The following is a 17,992-nucleotide window of genomic DNA, read 5'->3' as shown; positions in this document are numbered from 1 at the left end:
AGTCAGCTGCCAGATTGTCACGTTGTGTCTTGCTCTTTGGTGCTGCAGTCACCTAACCCAGAACCCAGTCACTGAACCCTAACTTGTTCCGGCCTGCTCTGGGTTCTCAGTTACTTCTGTTTGGACTTGCTGCCAATGCCAGTAAGCTTCTTTTTTTTCACTTTTTCAGTAAATCACTGAAATGGACTTTATGCATTTGGGGCCTTACATGTCAATGGTAATGACAATAAATAAAGGGAAAATGAAATAGAAGAGTAGATAATACTGGAAATATTACAAAGGTAAATAGATAAATAAGCAAATTAAAACAAATATCAATTTTTGTCACATTTTATCAATTGATCAATGCCATATGCACTTTTGGTGCATATAAATGTATTTATTATTTATTTTTGTGGGTTCCGTCCTCAATACTTCACTCTCTGATGGTAATATTGTCATTTTCACTCCCCTGCATTTATCAGACAGCTGTAGTAGCTTTTCAGATTAAGACATTGCATGAGAAACATGATGTTCTTATTAAATAAACAGCATTTTTAAAGATTAAACCAGTGGTTCACAAATGTCTGGGCTTGTGGTTCCGTTGCCAAAAGAGCAAAGTATATTTGGGGAGTTGTTTGCAGTTCCACTAAACTTCTCAGATGGATTTATTTAAATCATTTTCAAGGTGCAAAGAAATCAAATTATCATCCAACATTTCACACAAAAAAACAACCCCTCCGATTTTTCTGCATAAGACGTACTTTTACTTTTGATATTTCACTGAGGAAGATTTTGAATGTAGGTGTTTTTACATTGATTTTTTTTTTTTTTCAAATGTTTTCCCCACTGCTCACTACATCTGCTTAACATCAAACCTTTTATATCAGCTCACTCACTTTATTAACTTTAGAGCAAAAGGCTTCCACCCTATATTAACGTGATGAATGACATGGACATTGTCTGCATTAAATAGTTTATTTTGTATTTCACTTTAAAATAGATATTCCTTAAACAGATTATACAGATAAATCCCTGTTTGGATGAAAGTGCATGCGAAAGTCCCCGACAGCTGGGCTCCACTCTTCAAAATGACAGCGAAAACATTCTGTGATTAAAAGTATATTTCAGACATTAATCTTATTGAGAACGATAACAGTATCTCAGAGTGCATGTTTGGTTGGCGGCTAGTAAAGCTGCAGACAGGCATTGTGGTTTGTTTAAAACTTGATGTTGAATTGAGGTGAATGTTTGGTTTCTTATCGGCTCTGGACGAAATTTGGCTCGCAGCCATTTGAAACATTAAGACGGTCAAACCAACCGCTGAGTCTGGTCCTGAGAATTTAAAGTGCCAGAGTCAGATATATCTGGGGAAAAAAAACAAAAGAGCAGATTAAAAAAAAAGCTCTGGATACTGTCGGAGGTCAAGTAGTTTCTAAGTGCGCGCTGGTTACAGGTCACTGATATGAGCAGCTTCTCAAGCGCTGAACTGACAGATATAAATATAAATTAGCCTCGAAACACAAACGCATGCAATTTACATATATTGACTTTGGAGATTTACACAGTCACATGAAATTTGTACAAATAAAAAAAAAAGGCCTGAGAACCAAAGAGGTGTGTGTGTGGTGTAGAGCTGCATCCATTGATCGACAGAAAAATGATCTACGCAATTCAAAATCTTTGGAGGTTGGATTGTTTGTCAAACAAGATGGTCGATTTGATCACCATCGCGTTGGGCTTAAGGAAACTGTGACTAACATTTTTCACAGTTTAACTCTAACCCAGACCAGCGAATATTCAAATAATTGAGACGATAATGACAATAATCGTTAATTGCACAGGTAACAGGTTACAGCAGCTCTATCAAAACAATAGGTAAGTTGTATTGTAAATGGTTTAAGGACAAACAAATACTTATTTTCATAGTTTTACATAATTACAAATTACTGCTGATGCAAATGTAATGCAGGAATAATTTGTTTTTCCTGCTGCTCCTGTGACGTCTGAGGATACAAACAGACGACGGTCGCTTGTTTTCTTGGTCATTTCTGTTCCCTGAGATCCTAAAAATAAACACAAACGTGTAAAAGATTATGATCATCTTTTTTTTTTTTTTTTTTTCAAAGTGTTAATTACTGGAATGTTTTACTATAACTTGTGTTGTCAGTCCAATAATTCTGTGACCCTTCAATTAACAGCTCACATCACTGTAAAGAAACTAAGAACGCACAGCAATTTAAATCCTTAAATTATTTCAGTTGTATTTTGCGAGTTGAGGAACAGTAAACTGACCCTGAGCTTTATAATTCAAGATAAACTACAGCGACCAAAGTCCTCAAACAAACTGATTGCTGGCAGTAAAATGAAATGCATTTTGGCATTAATGATTTATCTTTGGAAAACAGTCTTGACTGATTTTAAAAATGTCACCTTGTGTGTTGCTTCGTAGAAGCTGTTCTCCTCCAGCAGCTCCTCTATGATCCCCTGAAAAGGAGCGTTTTGGACAGGAAATCACTTCACCGGCAGACAGACATCCAATGTGAACATGAAGCGGAAATTAAAGAATTTTCAACAGGAGAGAAAACACAGAATATTACATATCCAAAGTATTGACACGGGTGATTTATATTAAAGAAAATATTTATTCATTCTGGATTACATGGAAGGAATAGTTTACCATCTAAGGAAATGGATTCACTACATCTTGCCACACAGTTGGATGAAAAGATTGATACCGCTCTACTTCCTGTACGGTGAATATGACGCCGGTTAGCTTAGCTTAGCATAAAGACTGGAAGCTGAGGGAAACGGCTAGCCTGGTTCTGTCCAAACGTAACATCAGAATCTCACTAATGAACACTTTCTATCTTGCTTGTTTAATCTGTTCAAAAACGAAAGTGTAGAATTAAAAGTTGTGGTTTTACAGGTTCAAGCGCTGGAACTATTTCTCTGCCGGATGCAGTGGCTATAGCTGTTTTTACTGTTTTATGGTCTTATTTTATCTTTTTCATTCTTCTAAAGCACTTTGAGATGTTGTTCTATGGCAGGTATATATGCTATATTTAACCAAAACAGGTTTTACTAAAGAAAGAAATCAGGAACATCTCATCATGGCTTGTTTTTCAAAACTTAAAACGGGAAACGCACAAACATCCTTATCAGAAAAACCGACCTGCATCTGCTGATAGGTGACTCCATCTTTGAGATTCCCATCACCTGTCGGGAACCGAGAGAAGGCATTAACATTTTAACACACAGCTGTGCAACATTTGAGATCTGAAGGCACTAAAACGCACCAGATCACATCAATAAGTTCCTTTTTTTTTTTTTTTTGAGGTTGTGAGCCTGCAGGGTTGTTGTGTTTGCGGTGAAGATGTGGGAACGGTTCCCCTTACCTGTGCTGTCAGCAGTGAAGTGGTGGACCACAGGACACCAGTCTGAACCGTTTGTGCTGAACTCCATCAGCTCTGGAGAGGCATGGAGGAGCTACAGGGAAACAGGAAGGAGAGCCTCATTTTTCTTAAAGGGGCTACAACACTCTTCCCCCAATATCTCAAAATAGTATAAGTCAGATGAAATGTATGACCACATGACTTATGGTTGGCTAAAACAATTAGCCGATTAATCAATTAGCTGATTAAAAGAAGGATAACATTGTTTGCGTCATTATTCTTTATATTTCTTGGTCTTGTGTGACGATGTGTATCTTTGGGTTTTGGACTGTCAGTCGACCGTACAAACCTTGCTGAGCTCCACTTTGAGGTTGTGTGAGTCGCTCCCAAAGTGGAACAGAGACTTTTTAAATCTTTCAATGACCCGTCGTTTAATGTTGTGGTGTGGAGCTGGTGGAAGCTGGAGATGAGGGGTGAAAAAATAAATATATATATTTCTTACAAACATTTAGCTGAGTGTTTTGCAGATTGATGACCATGTGATTCTGGATTTTTTTATGGATTTGTGAATTAGTCATGTTATTGACCCTCAGACATACATTTTGCACTGACAAAAATAGTTGTATTACCTGAGTGATGTATATAATTTTGTGCAGCTGCGCGAGGAGCCTCTGAATGGGATCATCTATCTGCCGAACCTTCTTCTGAGAGACGCAGATCCCTGCTGACACTGAGGTAAGAGCAGAACCAAACGCACTAAATATACAGGACACGTTCTATTAAAGACTTTTAGAACGTCTGCTTTTTAGAACAGGCTGAAAACGTACCTGGTCTTGGTTTAATCTTTGCAGCAGCACAGTCACCACTGAGACGAGAGGGGGAATTGAAAAAGGCAGGATAATAAAGTGTGTCAAATGTGAATACACTTTTTAATTGGCCTCCATTTACAGATAAGTGCCTTTTTGCATAATTGATAGATAGATCTATCTATCTATCTATCTATCTATCTATCTATCTATCTATCTCTCTTTCGCTCTGACCACACAGATTTCTCACTTACCCAGATTGACTTTGGTCCGGTGTGTTGCAGGCACTGGATTTTAATTCTTTGATCAAAATAAAACAAGCCAAAATCAATTTAAATGCAGTGAATCATCCATTCTGAAAAAACATAAAACAATAGCAACTTCTAGCTTTAAAAGACTTCGTAGGCAACAGTGAGAGGGTGTGTTCAAATCCCAGACTGCCCCTCCTTTTGTTTATAATTCACAGGTTGACTTAGTTATCATGGAAATACAGTCTGCCTGTTATGTGAATATTCCCTTGGTAAAAACTAAAAACACTGCCACCCTAACCCTCCATGGATGGATTACTGAACTGGCCTATAGGGCCCAAGTCTCCATGTCACTCAAAAAGACATGCACCAACCAGGAAGAGACTCAAAGTTACCGCAAAGAAAGAGTTAAACTACAAAAGAGACATGAAAAGACTACAAAAAGAGGCTAAACAACTATAAAGTCTGTGAGTCTCCCTCCTAGGTAGTGGGGCCTTTAGCATGTCTCTGTCCAGGGGCCCATCATCACATAATGATGATAAATACTCACATATTCTCTTAAGTAAGTTATCTCACTGACAGAGAACTAACCGTAGCATTTCCCCGTAAAGGCGGTGGTGTTGATGTCGGTGTCGCGTGGTTCTACATCAGCATCTGAGGCATCGTCTAAAAACACACCCATAATTATTTACAAGCTATAATTACTTTTAATTCCAAATCTTTCCCAGACTGTGTTATTTAAATTCTGTGCAGTAAGAAATAGTCACCTTGACTGATGTTCTGCAGGCTGTGGTTTGAGCTGCAGGTTGCAGGAGAGCGAGGAGTTGGAGATTCAGTATTCATGAAGGATTTTTCCTGGAAAAAGGTGCAGCATGTATTTCATTTAAAAAAAATGTGCCTCTAGCCATTACAGAAGTTGATAGTTACCGCAAAGCCCATAAGAGGGAAGTCTGTTTTTCACAATTCATCACCTGTCAACAGCCACATTGTTCAAAAATAAATCTAATCTCAATAGACATCCTTTTTTGATTTTCAAAAACCAATTCACCTGAGGCGGGTTCGAGTGACAGCACTCCGTCCTGCTTTTGTGCCTCTCCAGGAAGTACTTCTGCGCTCGCTTCCTGTCTCTCTCTGCTCTTCGCTCCAGTGCATTCTGAGACGTGTAGAGGCCGTCCATCAGCCTCATCATGAGGTCAGAGATCCTGGAGCTGACGGCCACGATGTCCGGCCGCCGGTCTGCGTCTGGACACAAACACCTGACGGGACGTATGAATACGTCGGAGAAAAACGATGATGCTAGTTAGTTATTTTTAGTGGATTCAGATAACCTTTAATAGTAATTCTAAACTCTAATAAATTAATCTGGCAAAGCAGAAACACTGAGTTTAAGGCAATAAAAGTCATTTTTATCACCAATATATCGAAATGACTGCCAGTAATGTGAAATGGTAGCAGGGCTGTTCAACCTTTTTAAGGATGCAGTATAACTAATGGACTTTTCAGTTCATCAATATCCATAATTTCAAAATAAAAGCCTCACCATGTGATCATGTCCTTGACTCTCTCTGAGAAAGCTCCCTCTTCAATCGGCTCGTAGACGGCCTCGACAATCTACCAGCACAGAATAAGAAGCAAAAGATAACAGACGGCCGAGGTGTGTGTGTGTGTGTGTGTGTGTGTGTGTGTGTGTGTGTGTGTGTGTGTGTGTGTGTGTGTGTGTGTGTGTGTGTGTGTGTGTGTGTGTGTAACCTTGCTGGCCAGCGTCAGCATGTTGCTGCTGTTGAACGGAGGCTGTAAAGCAGCCATCTGGTAGAGGATGCAGCCCAAAGCCCAGACGTCAGCTTTCTCTCCATACGGCTCGTTCTTCACCACCTCTGGACTAACACACACACACACAAATGCTTGTACGCGTTACCTTGAGAGGAATCCTTATAACGCATTCACAAGTGTTCAACCCTACTGTGTACCTGAACTTAATCTTAACCAGCCCTAAAACAACAGCTCGTTGACAAAGAGAGGGCCGGGAAATACGTCTCCGCCTTCCAAACATGTCCTCATATAGGGTCTACCCCTCAAATTGATCCTCATAAACATGTTGTGAGACACACACATACACACAGCTGTTGTCAGGACCATAAACACACTTGAGCTGCAGCATTTGCTGTTTCTCTAAACTGCTAACGGGCTGTAGAAGCATAAAAGCAGCTCTGCCATACTTCCTTAAAGGGTTGATTCACCCAAAACACATTTTCTCACCACCTTCTGGTGTTATCTCACCACGCATAGTTTTATTTGCACAGGCTTTGAGATTTCTCCCCCTCAATGCAACCAACGACAAATACATTTAATTTAAGATGCTCTTGGTGAGCGGATCTTTATAGAAACAGTCATCAAGGATAAGAGAAAGAAATGGTCCTGATGAAAACTCTACCGCTTAAAACCGACCATTTAAAAGCAGCTGGATGGTAAAAAAAGAATGTCCTCACCAGGAGTAAAGGATGGTGCCGACCACTGACGTTAGCTTGCTGTTCTCCTGTTTCTGCTTCGCGAGGCCAAAGTCGGCTTCAAAACAGAAGAAAGACGCAGGTTCATAAACTGTTATAACAAGACGAGACGGGGAGAGTGATGAACTGTTGACACTCACTGATGGTGACTTTGTCCTTTTCCCCCAGCATGATGTTGTTTGGTGTGAGATCTCGGTGGACTATTCTCTTTTCCTTGTGCAGGTACCTCAATGCCAGACACATCTGAGGGAATAGAGAGAAGACAAATCAGTTAGTAATTAGGTTGTTGAAAGGACTTTGGAGGGAAAGAGATGTTTTCATTCAGTCAAAATGTCTCTCGAAAATATTTAAAATCAGGCTGAAACTGTTGTAGAATCAAAAAACAAAAAAAGGTATCTTTTGTAGTGCAGAGAATATGTATACAGGAAAGGGTGTTGCACTGCAGTCAATGAGGTATTTTTTACATTATTAGTACTTTTACATAAGTAAAGGATCTGAGTACTTCCGCCACCAAATGTCCACAGCAAATATAGAAGTACATGATTGTTCCACTGATAGTTAAAGGGATGCTGTGCTGATTTTCAACCAGCTTTGTATTCTTACAATGTGGGAAGTAAAAGCAAACGAACAATGTTGAACTTCCCTCTATGGTGCCTGCACCCAAAGTACAAAGCATGTGTAACGTGAACCCAAGCTCAAATGGACAGAGGAGTGCTGGAGACATATTTCAGGATCCCTAAAAACAGCCAAAGCAAGTGAAGCAAAACGTTTGAGCATAGAGTATGATTATTATAATTTTTTCATGTCCCTGTAAAACAGTTTGTCGGCGTAACGTTAAGTTTCATCACAATAAACGTCAGTTATTTGAGCCAAATTTGTAGAAATTCCATCATGGAAGGCATTAACGTTGCATCAATACTTTGCCAAGTGCAGATTTGTTTCTTTACAGTTATCACCTGTATGAATATATTCCAAAGTCTGTCTTCTGTGAACTTCTGCCGCTTCTCATTGAGAGAGTTGAAATGTTCAGCCAGCGGCGCTCCCTCGATCAGCTCCATCACGATGTACAGCTTGTCGCCTGAAGAGAAGAGTGTGACGAGGGGGTTTGACTTTCTGTTGTGTTCCTTTCTCACAACAACTGGGGTCTGAAATTAACCTCACCTTCCAAAAATGTCTTGTAGTATTTCACAATGTTTGGGTGTGTCATCTAGAAAAGAAGAAACACAAAATAAAACTTGTTCAGATAGCATGTTATTAAAGTTACTCTGTGGTTGAGTTGCACCAACAAGGATTATATTAAACTAAGGTTAGTTCTAATCAGAGTTTAGCAAAACTAGGTTTAGAATTAATAAATCTAGATTTCAAAATTCAAAGATCTGTTGCACAATTAAAAAGGAATCAAGGTTTAGTAAATCAAAGTTTAAACCTAAATGTAATAAATATGGAGATACTTGCTTATACCCACGCTAAAATAAATACATTTTCTTTCTCTCGGGGTCTAGAAAGTAGGCTGTAAACGAAGGGGGAACCGTTAAAAAATAATAACAAAATATTAAATTGCCTGCTAGCTAGCTAAAAAGCCAGTTAGCCTAGCGTTACTCATGATGACTCGGCAGAGAAGCTGTAGTTTCTCCTCCTTTTGAGGAAAAACTTGTTGGCGGAATTAATGGAGCAATTAGCCAAATAATACAATAATTTAAAAACCGTAGCACAGTAAGGAAAGAAAGAGTCCAGTCCTCCTGTTCAGCTAAAAGAACAGTTTTGTTGCTGAACCGTATCTTGAGAGAAATCCAGCAGCAGCATCTTGGTTTTTGAGTCTGTCCCTTAATTTCCTCAAGAAGTCGGCCATTTTAAAAGTTGAACGTCAAGTGTAAGTTTAATGTTGTTATTGGAACACAGTTTAAATTGAATCCTAAGTTTTGGTGCGACATTAAATTTAAAAACTAAATTAATGTTTAAAGGTTTGAATTAAATCTTTCTTAATTATAAGCTAGTTTGGGTTTTAGTTAAACCAGATTTAATCAGGTTTAGAAATGAATCCTTGTTGGTGCAGCCTAAATGATGAAAACTGTAACTTTGTGCCTGTTCTTTGACGATCGTGAGCTCCGAGATGATTTTCTCCACGTTGCTGTCTCTGGACTTCTTGTCTTTGCCAAACACCGGGTTATGGAGGTTCACCTCCTTCAGAGCCAGGAGGTTCTGGCCACTCTGCTTTCGGACCTGTCATGCGAGTACAATCATGGAAACCAAAGACACTTCTTGATGGCATGAGGTTACAAAGACGCTAAACTGACCCAAACCATCGCTGCTGTTTCACCTTAAAGACGCTTCCAAAGGCGCCGGTGCCCAGATGGTCCAGGATGGAGTAACCGTTGATGACTTTAAGGGGAGGTCGGTTCTGGTCCACAGCCTCGATGCCCTCTCTCAGACTGTCCAGTTCCTCTTCCTGCATTACAAAACACACAGAACATCATCCATTTGCAAGGTAAAGAACATTAATATGTATTTTTATTTCACAGCCCGACAAAAACCAGCTGAATAAACACATGAATGCATTTAGAAGCTCTTCTGTTACAGTGCAGAGTGAAACGTTGGATTGCAGTCCCTCGTAGGCCGTGAGGTCCCGTACATAATGTCCAACATCAATAAACAACTCAAAGAGGTCTGTGGGAAAGAGTCTGAAAGGGAGAAGAGATTACATAACAGCATTGGAGAACATTTTTTTTCCAACAGTAGCTAAATTTAAACAAATTATGCATGAAATGAATTTAAGAAATGTTTTCTTTCTAAGACAAATGTCTTGAAACATCACCTTTTAAACAGATGTCTGTTTCTTTCCACGCTAAAGAGAAACCGGAGGGTCCGAAACGCGTAGCACTATGTGCAGAAAAAATGTACAAATGTTACATTTAGGTAGTTTCAAACACTACATTTACATTATAGTGAAATTTAAAACATATTTGAAGTCATGTACCTGTAAAGATGTGACCTTTGGTCCAGAGTTTTGTGGTAAAATCAACTTTGAGACTATATAAACCCCATTTTCCTGAGAAAAAAAAATGTCAAAATGAATTGGCACAGTGTTTAAAAAAATATTCTACATATAGTGATTTGATACGAAGTTGTACTTATTCATTCCCATCCTCTCAACTGTCCTGCCCGTCATGTGAAGACGTTTGCATTACCTGCACAATGTGGTGAGCAGATGTGTCATCCAGACAAAGCTCAGTCAGAACTGTGCAGCAGGCTGGTAAAGGGATTAAAGGGGATGGGATTTAATTTAAGAACTCATGCACGCAATCTTATAGTCTCAGACTGTCCAACATTAATAACTCACTCCCCAAACCACAGGAAGCACAAAGACTAAAAAAACAGACGCCTTTAGACTGGAAAATTCAATGTTCTGATGATTCTTATTGGGACAGACATAACAAAATGTTTTTGTTTTTTTACTCTAATTAGTTTTATTTCATAGTCCTTTCTTTAGACATTCAGAAAAAGAAAATGTACAACTATTTCCTCCAAAGTCTCAAAAGATCTGGATTCTCACTTCAGGAAAAAAAGCTGTTTACATTCTGAGCGACTGACAAGACTCCTTTTGGGGGAATCGCTTACTGTGCAGCGGCGAGCACACGGGCCTTTTTCACCATCGGTACAGAATCTTACTCTCAAGGAAACTCTTGTATGTGCAGGTATGTGGCAAGTTGTTTCGTCCCTGACCTGACTGCAGGGCCGCAGTGTTGTCCACCTCCTCCTGTGGGCTGAGCTCCTCTCTGATGGGCTCTCTGTGGATGCGTCCGGCTGCGTCGGCGCTGGAGAGCGTCTCGATGGACGAGCGGTCGCAGACGTACTGCCTGTCACTGGGAGAGTCATGTTGTACGTCACCATACTAAATAATGCAGAATAACAGCACTTTGTCATTTGTGTTGTGCCTGAAAACGATCCATCATTGGCTGTTAAAATGTAAATCTGGTAGCTTTGAAGGCCAGAAATCATTCGGCAGATATACAGCATCATGGTAAATGTTGTGGTATTGGGCAGTATACATCTGAACCTTTTTCACTTTACAAATACTCTGAAGTACTGCAGAAGTTTAGTGTTGTACTTCAATAAAGTTGGGCGACTCATATGAGACAGATTTTAAAAGAGGAATGGTCTAAATTGATGCTGCCGAGGCTGAGATATGCTTACTTTTTTATGGGTCAAGCACCAAAATCACTGGATCCTACAATTCCCATCATGCAACCAACATCATATTTTTGTTAGACCTTCCCTGTCTGGGAACTCTGATGCCTTTCCATGCCCCAGTTTGTAGTACAGGCGTTCTACTATACATTTTAAGTCTCCCAAGCTGAGTTCACTAATGAATCCAATGAAAGCTGCTGTCGGGTTGCTTTATGGGAAATGTAGGCTCTGTTGTTTATGGAGCTTGACCTACAGACACTAAAAGTCAGCATATCTTGGCTTCTGTTGGTTAGATTTAGAAACGCATTTTGAGTCTGTTAATAGAGAGTCTGTTTTAACTTTGACTACGGTTGTGAAAAATACAAATTCAAATTCACATCATGTAGTATAAACATCAAATGCGCTTTTAATCGCTCAGTTTCGCAAACCTGTTGAGCAGCCGGAGAAGCTGCTGCACCCCGCCCCAGCTCCGGATCTCCGTCCTGGTGTCGGGATCCTCGCAGAGCTGGACCAGGACCCAGGCGACGCTCCACAGCAGCTTCAGGTGCTGGCCGTACAGCAAGCTCAGCAGCACGGGCAGACCCTCCAGCTCCCTCACCTGGTCCCTCACCTGGCTCACCGGGGACAGGAGCCTCAGCAGCTCCGCACTCATCCTGGAGGAAAACATCAGGTTCAGTGTAGCCTTGCTATGTTTCCAAGGTTTTGTGTTGTTTTAGATTCTTTTTGTCATTGCTTACTTGCTTGCTCACTTAAGTCGTGGATATTAAGATTATTGGTTTATCATTCGGTGTACAAAGGGTCATATGTTCAATTCCTACAACAACAAAAGCTTTGTGTCTTTGTTGACCTTCAGATAAGACAACACGAGATACGCTGAGACGAGATGTAGCAAACTTTGTTGATTTGTTTGTTTCGTTTTTATTTTTATCAGCGACTCATGAAGGAAGGAAATCACTTCTTTGTTGATGTATTTGTCAGATGAAGTGTGGTGTCTAACCTCTTTGATAGCAGGTCATATTCCTGCAGTATTACAAGTAGGTTCTCCACTATGGGCAGCTGGCCAATCTCCTGCCTGCATTCTGGGCTGCGGAAGAAAATGGCTTACAAACAGATGAAATAATGAATCTATTTAATGCATTACTTTGTTTACCTCTCCGCCAAAGTGGTGAGTGCCAGCAGGGCTCCCAGCAGGACGCTGCTTTCTGTTGTGGAGAGGAGCTTCACCAGGGTCTAGAAATGGTTTTACTAAATGAAAGACTCTTTCTCCACAAAGCACATCAAATGTAGAAGAATTTCAGATTATAAACTGAGAGCAAAGACACTCACTGATAGATAAGGAATCAGTAATCTCTTTTAAATCACTTCTTAAAACCCATCTTTACAGACTGTCGCTTTACTGCTTTATATTACATTATTTTACTTTACTAAACTATTCTACCTAACTGTTTTATACCGTATTGATTGGCTTTATTGTTTCATCTGTCGTACTGTTTTTATTAAGGTTTAAATCTTGCTTTAGTTTGAGCTTTGTTGGGCCTCACTGTTGAGCTTCCTGTTGTTGTTGTTGTTGTTATTGCCTTGCTTTTGCTGTTTTTTGAAGGTGCTATATAAATAAAGTTATTATTATTATTATTGTTATCATGTTATTTTTTATCGTATTAAAAAAAAAAAAAAAAGCATGACTTATGCATATATCTCACGAAGAGAGAGTAAAAGATTTGCTATCACTCTCCATATCGGTTTCCATTGCTTCATTTGACAACTGAGACTAAATATTTGCAAATATTTGCACCCTGGAAGCTGGAACGTTCACCATCGCTCACACTATGGAGCATTGGACGAGGGAAAGCAAAAATGCAGAATATTTAACTATGTATTACAGCTAGCATAGAGCTTAAAATCTAAAGCATGTCATGTGGGTGACACTTCAGGGTTACCAAAAACATTAAGATTATAAGATGGGGAAAATGCATTTCCATTGAATTTACAGTTGAATATTCAGCCAGCACAATAACTAATTAAATATATAACTAAATATATTACCAAAACAGGAAGTGGGGGGGGGGGGAACATTCTCAATTTGTAATTAAAAAAAAAAAAATACAAATTATTATATAAATAAATTATAATCCCAAAGATATATTACGACCCTGTTGTAGAGCCTACGTAGATACATTAAATATACAATAATTAGTGAGTGGCCAGTTCCAGTGCACCAACAGGAATGACTATCGCAGCATGAAGTTTATCTCGGTTGTCAATATGATATGAAACCATAATCACAGATAGCCTTATCTCAACTTGTCACTCACCATGTGAGCGCCGCTCTCGATGACCCAGACCCTTTGACCCTCAACGGCAGACAGCTTCTGAAACATGTCTGCGGAGCAATCAGCGGAGGCAGCGTTGAGGAGGACGTACACAGCGCTCGTATTATCATGCGTCTCCATACTGCCCCTCAGATTACTCACGGGTCACTGTGACCAGCTTCTGCACAGCAAACGCCCGTTCGCCGCAGGATGCATACGCGGCAGTGACATGCTCCATGTACTGAAAGGAGACATTGGAGCGGCGATGAGGACGACGTGACATTTAATGAGGATAAATCTACAAAAACAAACGTCTAATAGAGAGCATTTACCCTGGCAAGTAAATGAATGCCTCGGAGCTCATGGAGGATTTTCTAAAAGAAAGCAGTTAAAAGGGGCATTACTGTTTTAATAAATCATGCAGTACCAAATAAGCTCTTTATTTCCAAGTTGTACCTGATGGTGGGGATCTCTGATCAATAATCGTAAGCAGACCAGAACTCCGAGGACAGACTCGGGCAGCGCATGATCAATCCATTCACTAAAGAAGGAGTCAACATCGTCAGTCAACCTTTTTTTTTTTTGGGAGACAAGAGAAGAAATACGCTGCAGCATTTTGAAGATATTTTACCTGCAGAGTCTGTTCTTGACCAAAGACGCAAGGATGTCAGAGAAGAGTTTATGCATCGGGTGGCTGCTGAAACATCTTTGGTCTCTATATGTGATGCTGTAAAGATGAACGTGTATATATACACACATATATACACACACACACACACAGTTGTGGTCAAAAGTTTACATACACTTGTAAAGAACATAATGTCATGGCTCTCTTGAGTTTCCCCGTTATTTCTACAACTCAGATTTTTCTCTGATAGAGTGATTGGAACAGATACTTCTTTGTCACAAAAAACATTCATGAAGTTTGGTTCTTTCATGACTTTATTATGGGTTAACAGAAAAAGTGATCAAATCTGCTGGGTCAAAAATATACATACAGCAGTGCTAATATTTGGTTACATGTCCCTTGGCCATTTTCACTTCAATTAGGCGCTTTTGGTAGCCATCCACAAGCTTCTGGCAAGCTTCTCATTGAGTCTTTGACCACTCCTCTTGACAGAATTGGTGCAGTTCAGTTAAATTTGATGGCTTGCTGACATGGACTTGTTTCTTCAGCATTGTCCACATGTTCTCAATGGGATTTAAGTCAGGACTTTGGGAAGGCCATTCTAAAACCCTAATTCTAGCCTGATTTAGCCATTCCATTACCACTTTTGATGTGCGTTTGGGGTCATTGTCCTGTTGGAACACCCAACTGCGCCCAAGACCCAACCTTCGGGCTGATGATTTTAGGTTATCTTGAAGAATTTGAAGGTAATCCTCCTTCTTCATTATCCCATTTACTCTCTGTAAAGCACCAGTTCCATTGGCAGCAAAACAGCCCCACAGCATAATACTACCACCACCGTGCTTGACGGTAGGCATGGTGTTCTTGGGGTTAAAGGCCTCACCGTTTTTCCTCCAAACATATTGCTGGGCATTGTGGCCAAACAGCTCGATTTTTGTTTCGTCTGACCACAGAACTTTCCTCCAGAAGGTCTTATCTTTGTCCATGTGATCAGCAGCAAACTTCAGTCGAGCCTTAAGGTGCCGCTTTTGGAGCAAGGGCTTCCTTCTTGCACGGCAGCCTCTCAGTCCATGGAGATGCAAAACACGCTTGACTGTGGACACTGACACCTGTGTTCCAGCAGCTTCTAATTCTTGGCAGATCTGCTTTTTGGTGGTTCTCGGTTGACTCTTCACCCTCCTGACCAATTTTCTCTCAGCAGCAGGTGATAGCTTGCGTTTTCTTCCTGATCGTGGCAGTGACAAAACAGTGCCATGCACTTTATACTTACAAACAATTGTTTGCACTGTTGCTCTTGGGACCTGCAGCTGCTTTGAAATGGCTCCAAGTGACTTTCCTGACTTGTTCAAGTCAATGATTCGCTTTTTCAGATCCATGCTGAGCTCCTTTGACTTTCCCATTGTAGCGTTTGTGGGCGTTTGTATCCAATGAGCCCTATTTAAATGGCCTCAGAGAAGTCACCAGCTGTAGTCACTCATAATCACTCACAAGAAGTTAAGAGGCCATGCTATGAAGCTCATTTCATTGACACAACTTTCTAAGTCACCAAAATTGCTAATTCATGTTGCTGTATGTATATTTTTGACCCAGCAGATTTTGTCACTTTTTCTGTTAACCCATAATAAAGTCATGAAAGAAGCAAACTTCATGAATGTTTTTTGTGACAAAGAAGTATCTGTTCGAATCACTCTATCAGAGAAAAATCAGAGTTGTAGAAATAACTGGAAACTCAAGAGAGCCATGACATTATGTTCTTTACAAGTGTATGTAAACTTTTGACCACAACTGTATATATATATATATATATATATATATATATATATATATATATATATATATATATATATATAATTATATGTAATTAGGTCCACAACTGTACAGATTGTATTTGATTGTTAAAGGAAGTCTCGTAATTAATGTTCAGCCACAGAAAAACACTGTTCATTAACTCTATCCTGCAAAACTATTGAGTGTGACAACTTCACATTGCATTGCATCATGGGTGTAGTATACAGTAGTTCATTATTTTCAACACTCTCGACTATGTTTTCTACACCACCATGTTCTGGTCACATGCAGGGCTGGATACCAGAGCGACATGTGTCAGAATCTGTGTGAATCAAGAACAAAAAGCTGATTCATAATCGTGTTTACTGTATATATTATAGTGAAGCATGTATATTAGATCTATGAAGAAATTCCTCTGTAAAAATATCCAGAATATAGATAGGAATGAAGCTGCAAGTGGAGATTTCTGACTCATAGTATGAGAAAAAAAATTATAATTTAGAGAAAACGGCTTTTGAAAATATGTAATATGTAAAATTACATACATTTTGAAGACACTACAGGTGAAGATATCGCCATGACGCTTACCCAGTTGTTTACAAGTTTTCTGTATGCATAATGAGGTATTATCTAAGGGTACCTTTTGGTGAATTTAAGAGAAATCTACAGATGCAAATAGACAAAGTAGTAAAATAACACTGAAATGTGTAATTTTTATGTTTTTCTTTACACTACTCTGAAAGAAAACATGCTATGGAAGAATAGCCCCAACATCTCAAAATTGACGAGTGCTTGAAAAAGGATGTTTTTGCCTTAAGAACAGGCTGAAGTTTAACTCTTGCAGCAAATTCATTGTGTGTTATGTGGTCTTAAGAAGTTGAAAATGACAGACGAATGAATGAAAACCTGAATTTTTCCAGTTCCGAGGCCTCGCTGGCGATGTCGCTCTCACTCCTCTGTCTGTTCGTGTCTTTAGGAGGACCTTGAGGTCTGCTGGATCCACAGCCGCGTGCTTTGCTGTGACTCAACGCTGCCACCTGCAACACAGGGAGTCTCGTACTACAACACACACACAGACCTGAAGACATACGAGCTGGTTTTGTTGTCAAAATGTCTGGACCCCACTGGCCTCAGTGTGGAGTCACTTGTTGTTGCTCACCTCTTGTCTGGGAACGCTTTTGGCAAGCAGGGACTGAAGCCTCCTGAGATCATGAGATCCCCTAAAAAAAAAAACAGGCTTCATCAGGTGATTTGTTTTTGTCTTATCAGGGAAATTCATCTTAAATTATGTAACCGACTTTTAAATGACTTGGAGGAGGAGATCGCCCGGCTTACTTGCTTTGGATTCCTTTGGATTTCAGGGCCAGTTTTTCTCCTTGTCTCACTTTTTTAACTGGATTGGACATTTTCAGCGGCCCCCTTTGTTTCCACGAGTGACCTGTGGACACAAAGAGACACTTAGACAGCGGTGACATGTAATTAAGTACATCTACTCAAGTACACTACTTATATACAATTTTTAGGTACTTGTACTTTCCATTTTATGCTACTTTCTACTTCTACTCCACTACATTTTGGAGGCAAATATTGCAATTTTTTACAAAAAAATATAAATCAAGTTATAAAATATATATATATATATATATGTATATATATATATATATATATACTTTTAATATATATATTAAAAGTATATATTATTATATATATATATATATATATACTTTTAATATATATATTAAAAGTATATATTATTATATATATATATGTCATATATATTAAAAGTATATATATATATATATATATATATATATATATATATATATATATATATATACTTTTAATATAATCCAGTAACATTTAATATATTATTCCGGAATGGACCTTTCTGCATAACGACTACTTTTAATTTTGATACTTTCAGTATATTTTGATACCAATACTTTAGTACTTTTACAGTACATTTTTCAATGGAGGATATTCACTTGTAACAGAGTATTTCTACACTGTAGTATTACCACTTTCGCTACTTAATAACTACTTAAATACAACTAAAACTATCTGCACAGCTCGACACCACCAGTGATGAGTAGGGAAATGTGTTTGTTCTGTAATTCGAGGGAACGAACACTTTAATATGAACATTAAGA

The 17,992-nt window shown here is 39.2% G+C and overlaps 1 protein-coding gene across 1 annotated transcript; it reads right to left on the bottom strand.

Annotated features, from left to right (window-relative positions):
• Window positions 1–810: 810 nt before the first annotated feature.
• On the bottom strand, window positions 811–17,248 carry nek10 (NIMA-related kinase 10). Its single transcript, XM_068706908.1, has 35 exons — window positions 17,178–17,248; window positions 17,002–17,062; window positions 16,749–16,879; window positions 14,058–14,153; window positions 13,883–13,967; window positions 13,759–13,800; window positions 13,589–13,667; window positions 13,430–13,497; window positions 12,268–12,347; window positions 12,115–12,201; window positions 11,546–11,770; window positions 10,653–10,792; window positions 10,118–10,179; window positions 9,907–9,978; window positions 9,745–9,809; window positions 9,508–9,610; window positions 9,250–9,378; window positions 9,015–9,152; window positions 8,094–8,139; window positions 7,889–8,010; window positions 7,073–7,175; window positions 6,915–6,990; window positions 6,178–6,307; window positions 5,969–6,039; window positions 5,477–5,684; window positions 5,196–5,283; window positions 5,020–5,094; window positions 4,435–4,480; window positions 4,202–4,239; window positions 4,004–4,104; window positions 3,724–3,834; window positions 3,378–3,468; window positions 3,155–3,198; window positions 2,413–2,466; window positions 811–1,346 (listed from the first exon to the last, which is right to left on the bottom strand). Exons 1-35 carry the CDS (start codon window positions 17,246–17,248, stop codon window positions 1,323–1,325), a joined length of 3,162 nt encoding a protein of 1,053 aa, XP_068563009.1. The 3' UTR covers window positions 811–1,322.
• Between the last annotated feature and the right edge of the window lie 744 nt (window positions 17,249–17,992).

The sequence above is a fragment of the Cebidichthys violaceus genome, unplaced genomic scaffold, assembly GCF_023349555.1.
Source record: "Cebidichthys violaceus isolate CVI_PGR_0920_01 unplaced genomic scaffold, fCebVio1.0.p SCAF_123, whole genome shotgun sequence".
Taxonomy (NCBI): Eukaryota; Metazoa; Chordata; class Actinopteri; order Perciformes; family Stichaeidae; genus Cebidichthys; species Cebidichthys violaceus.
This window is presented reverse-complemented; position numbering and strand designations above follow the sequence as displayed.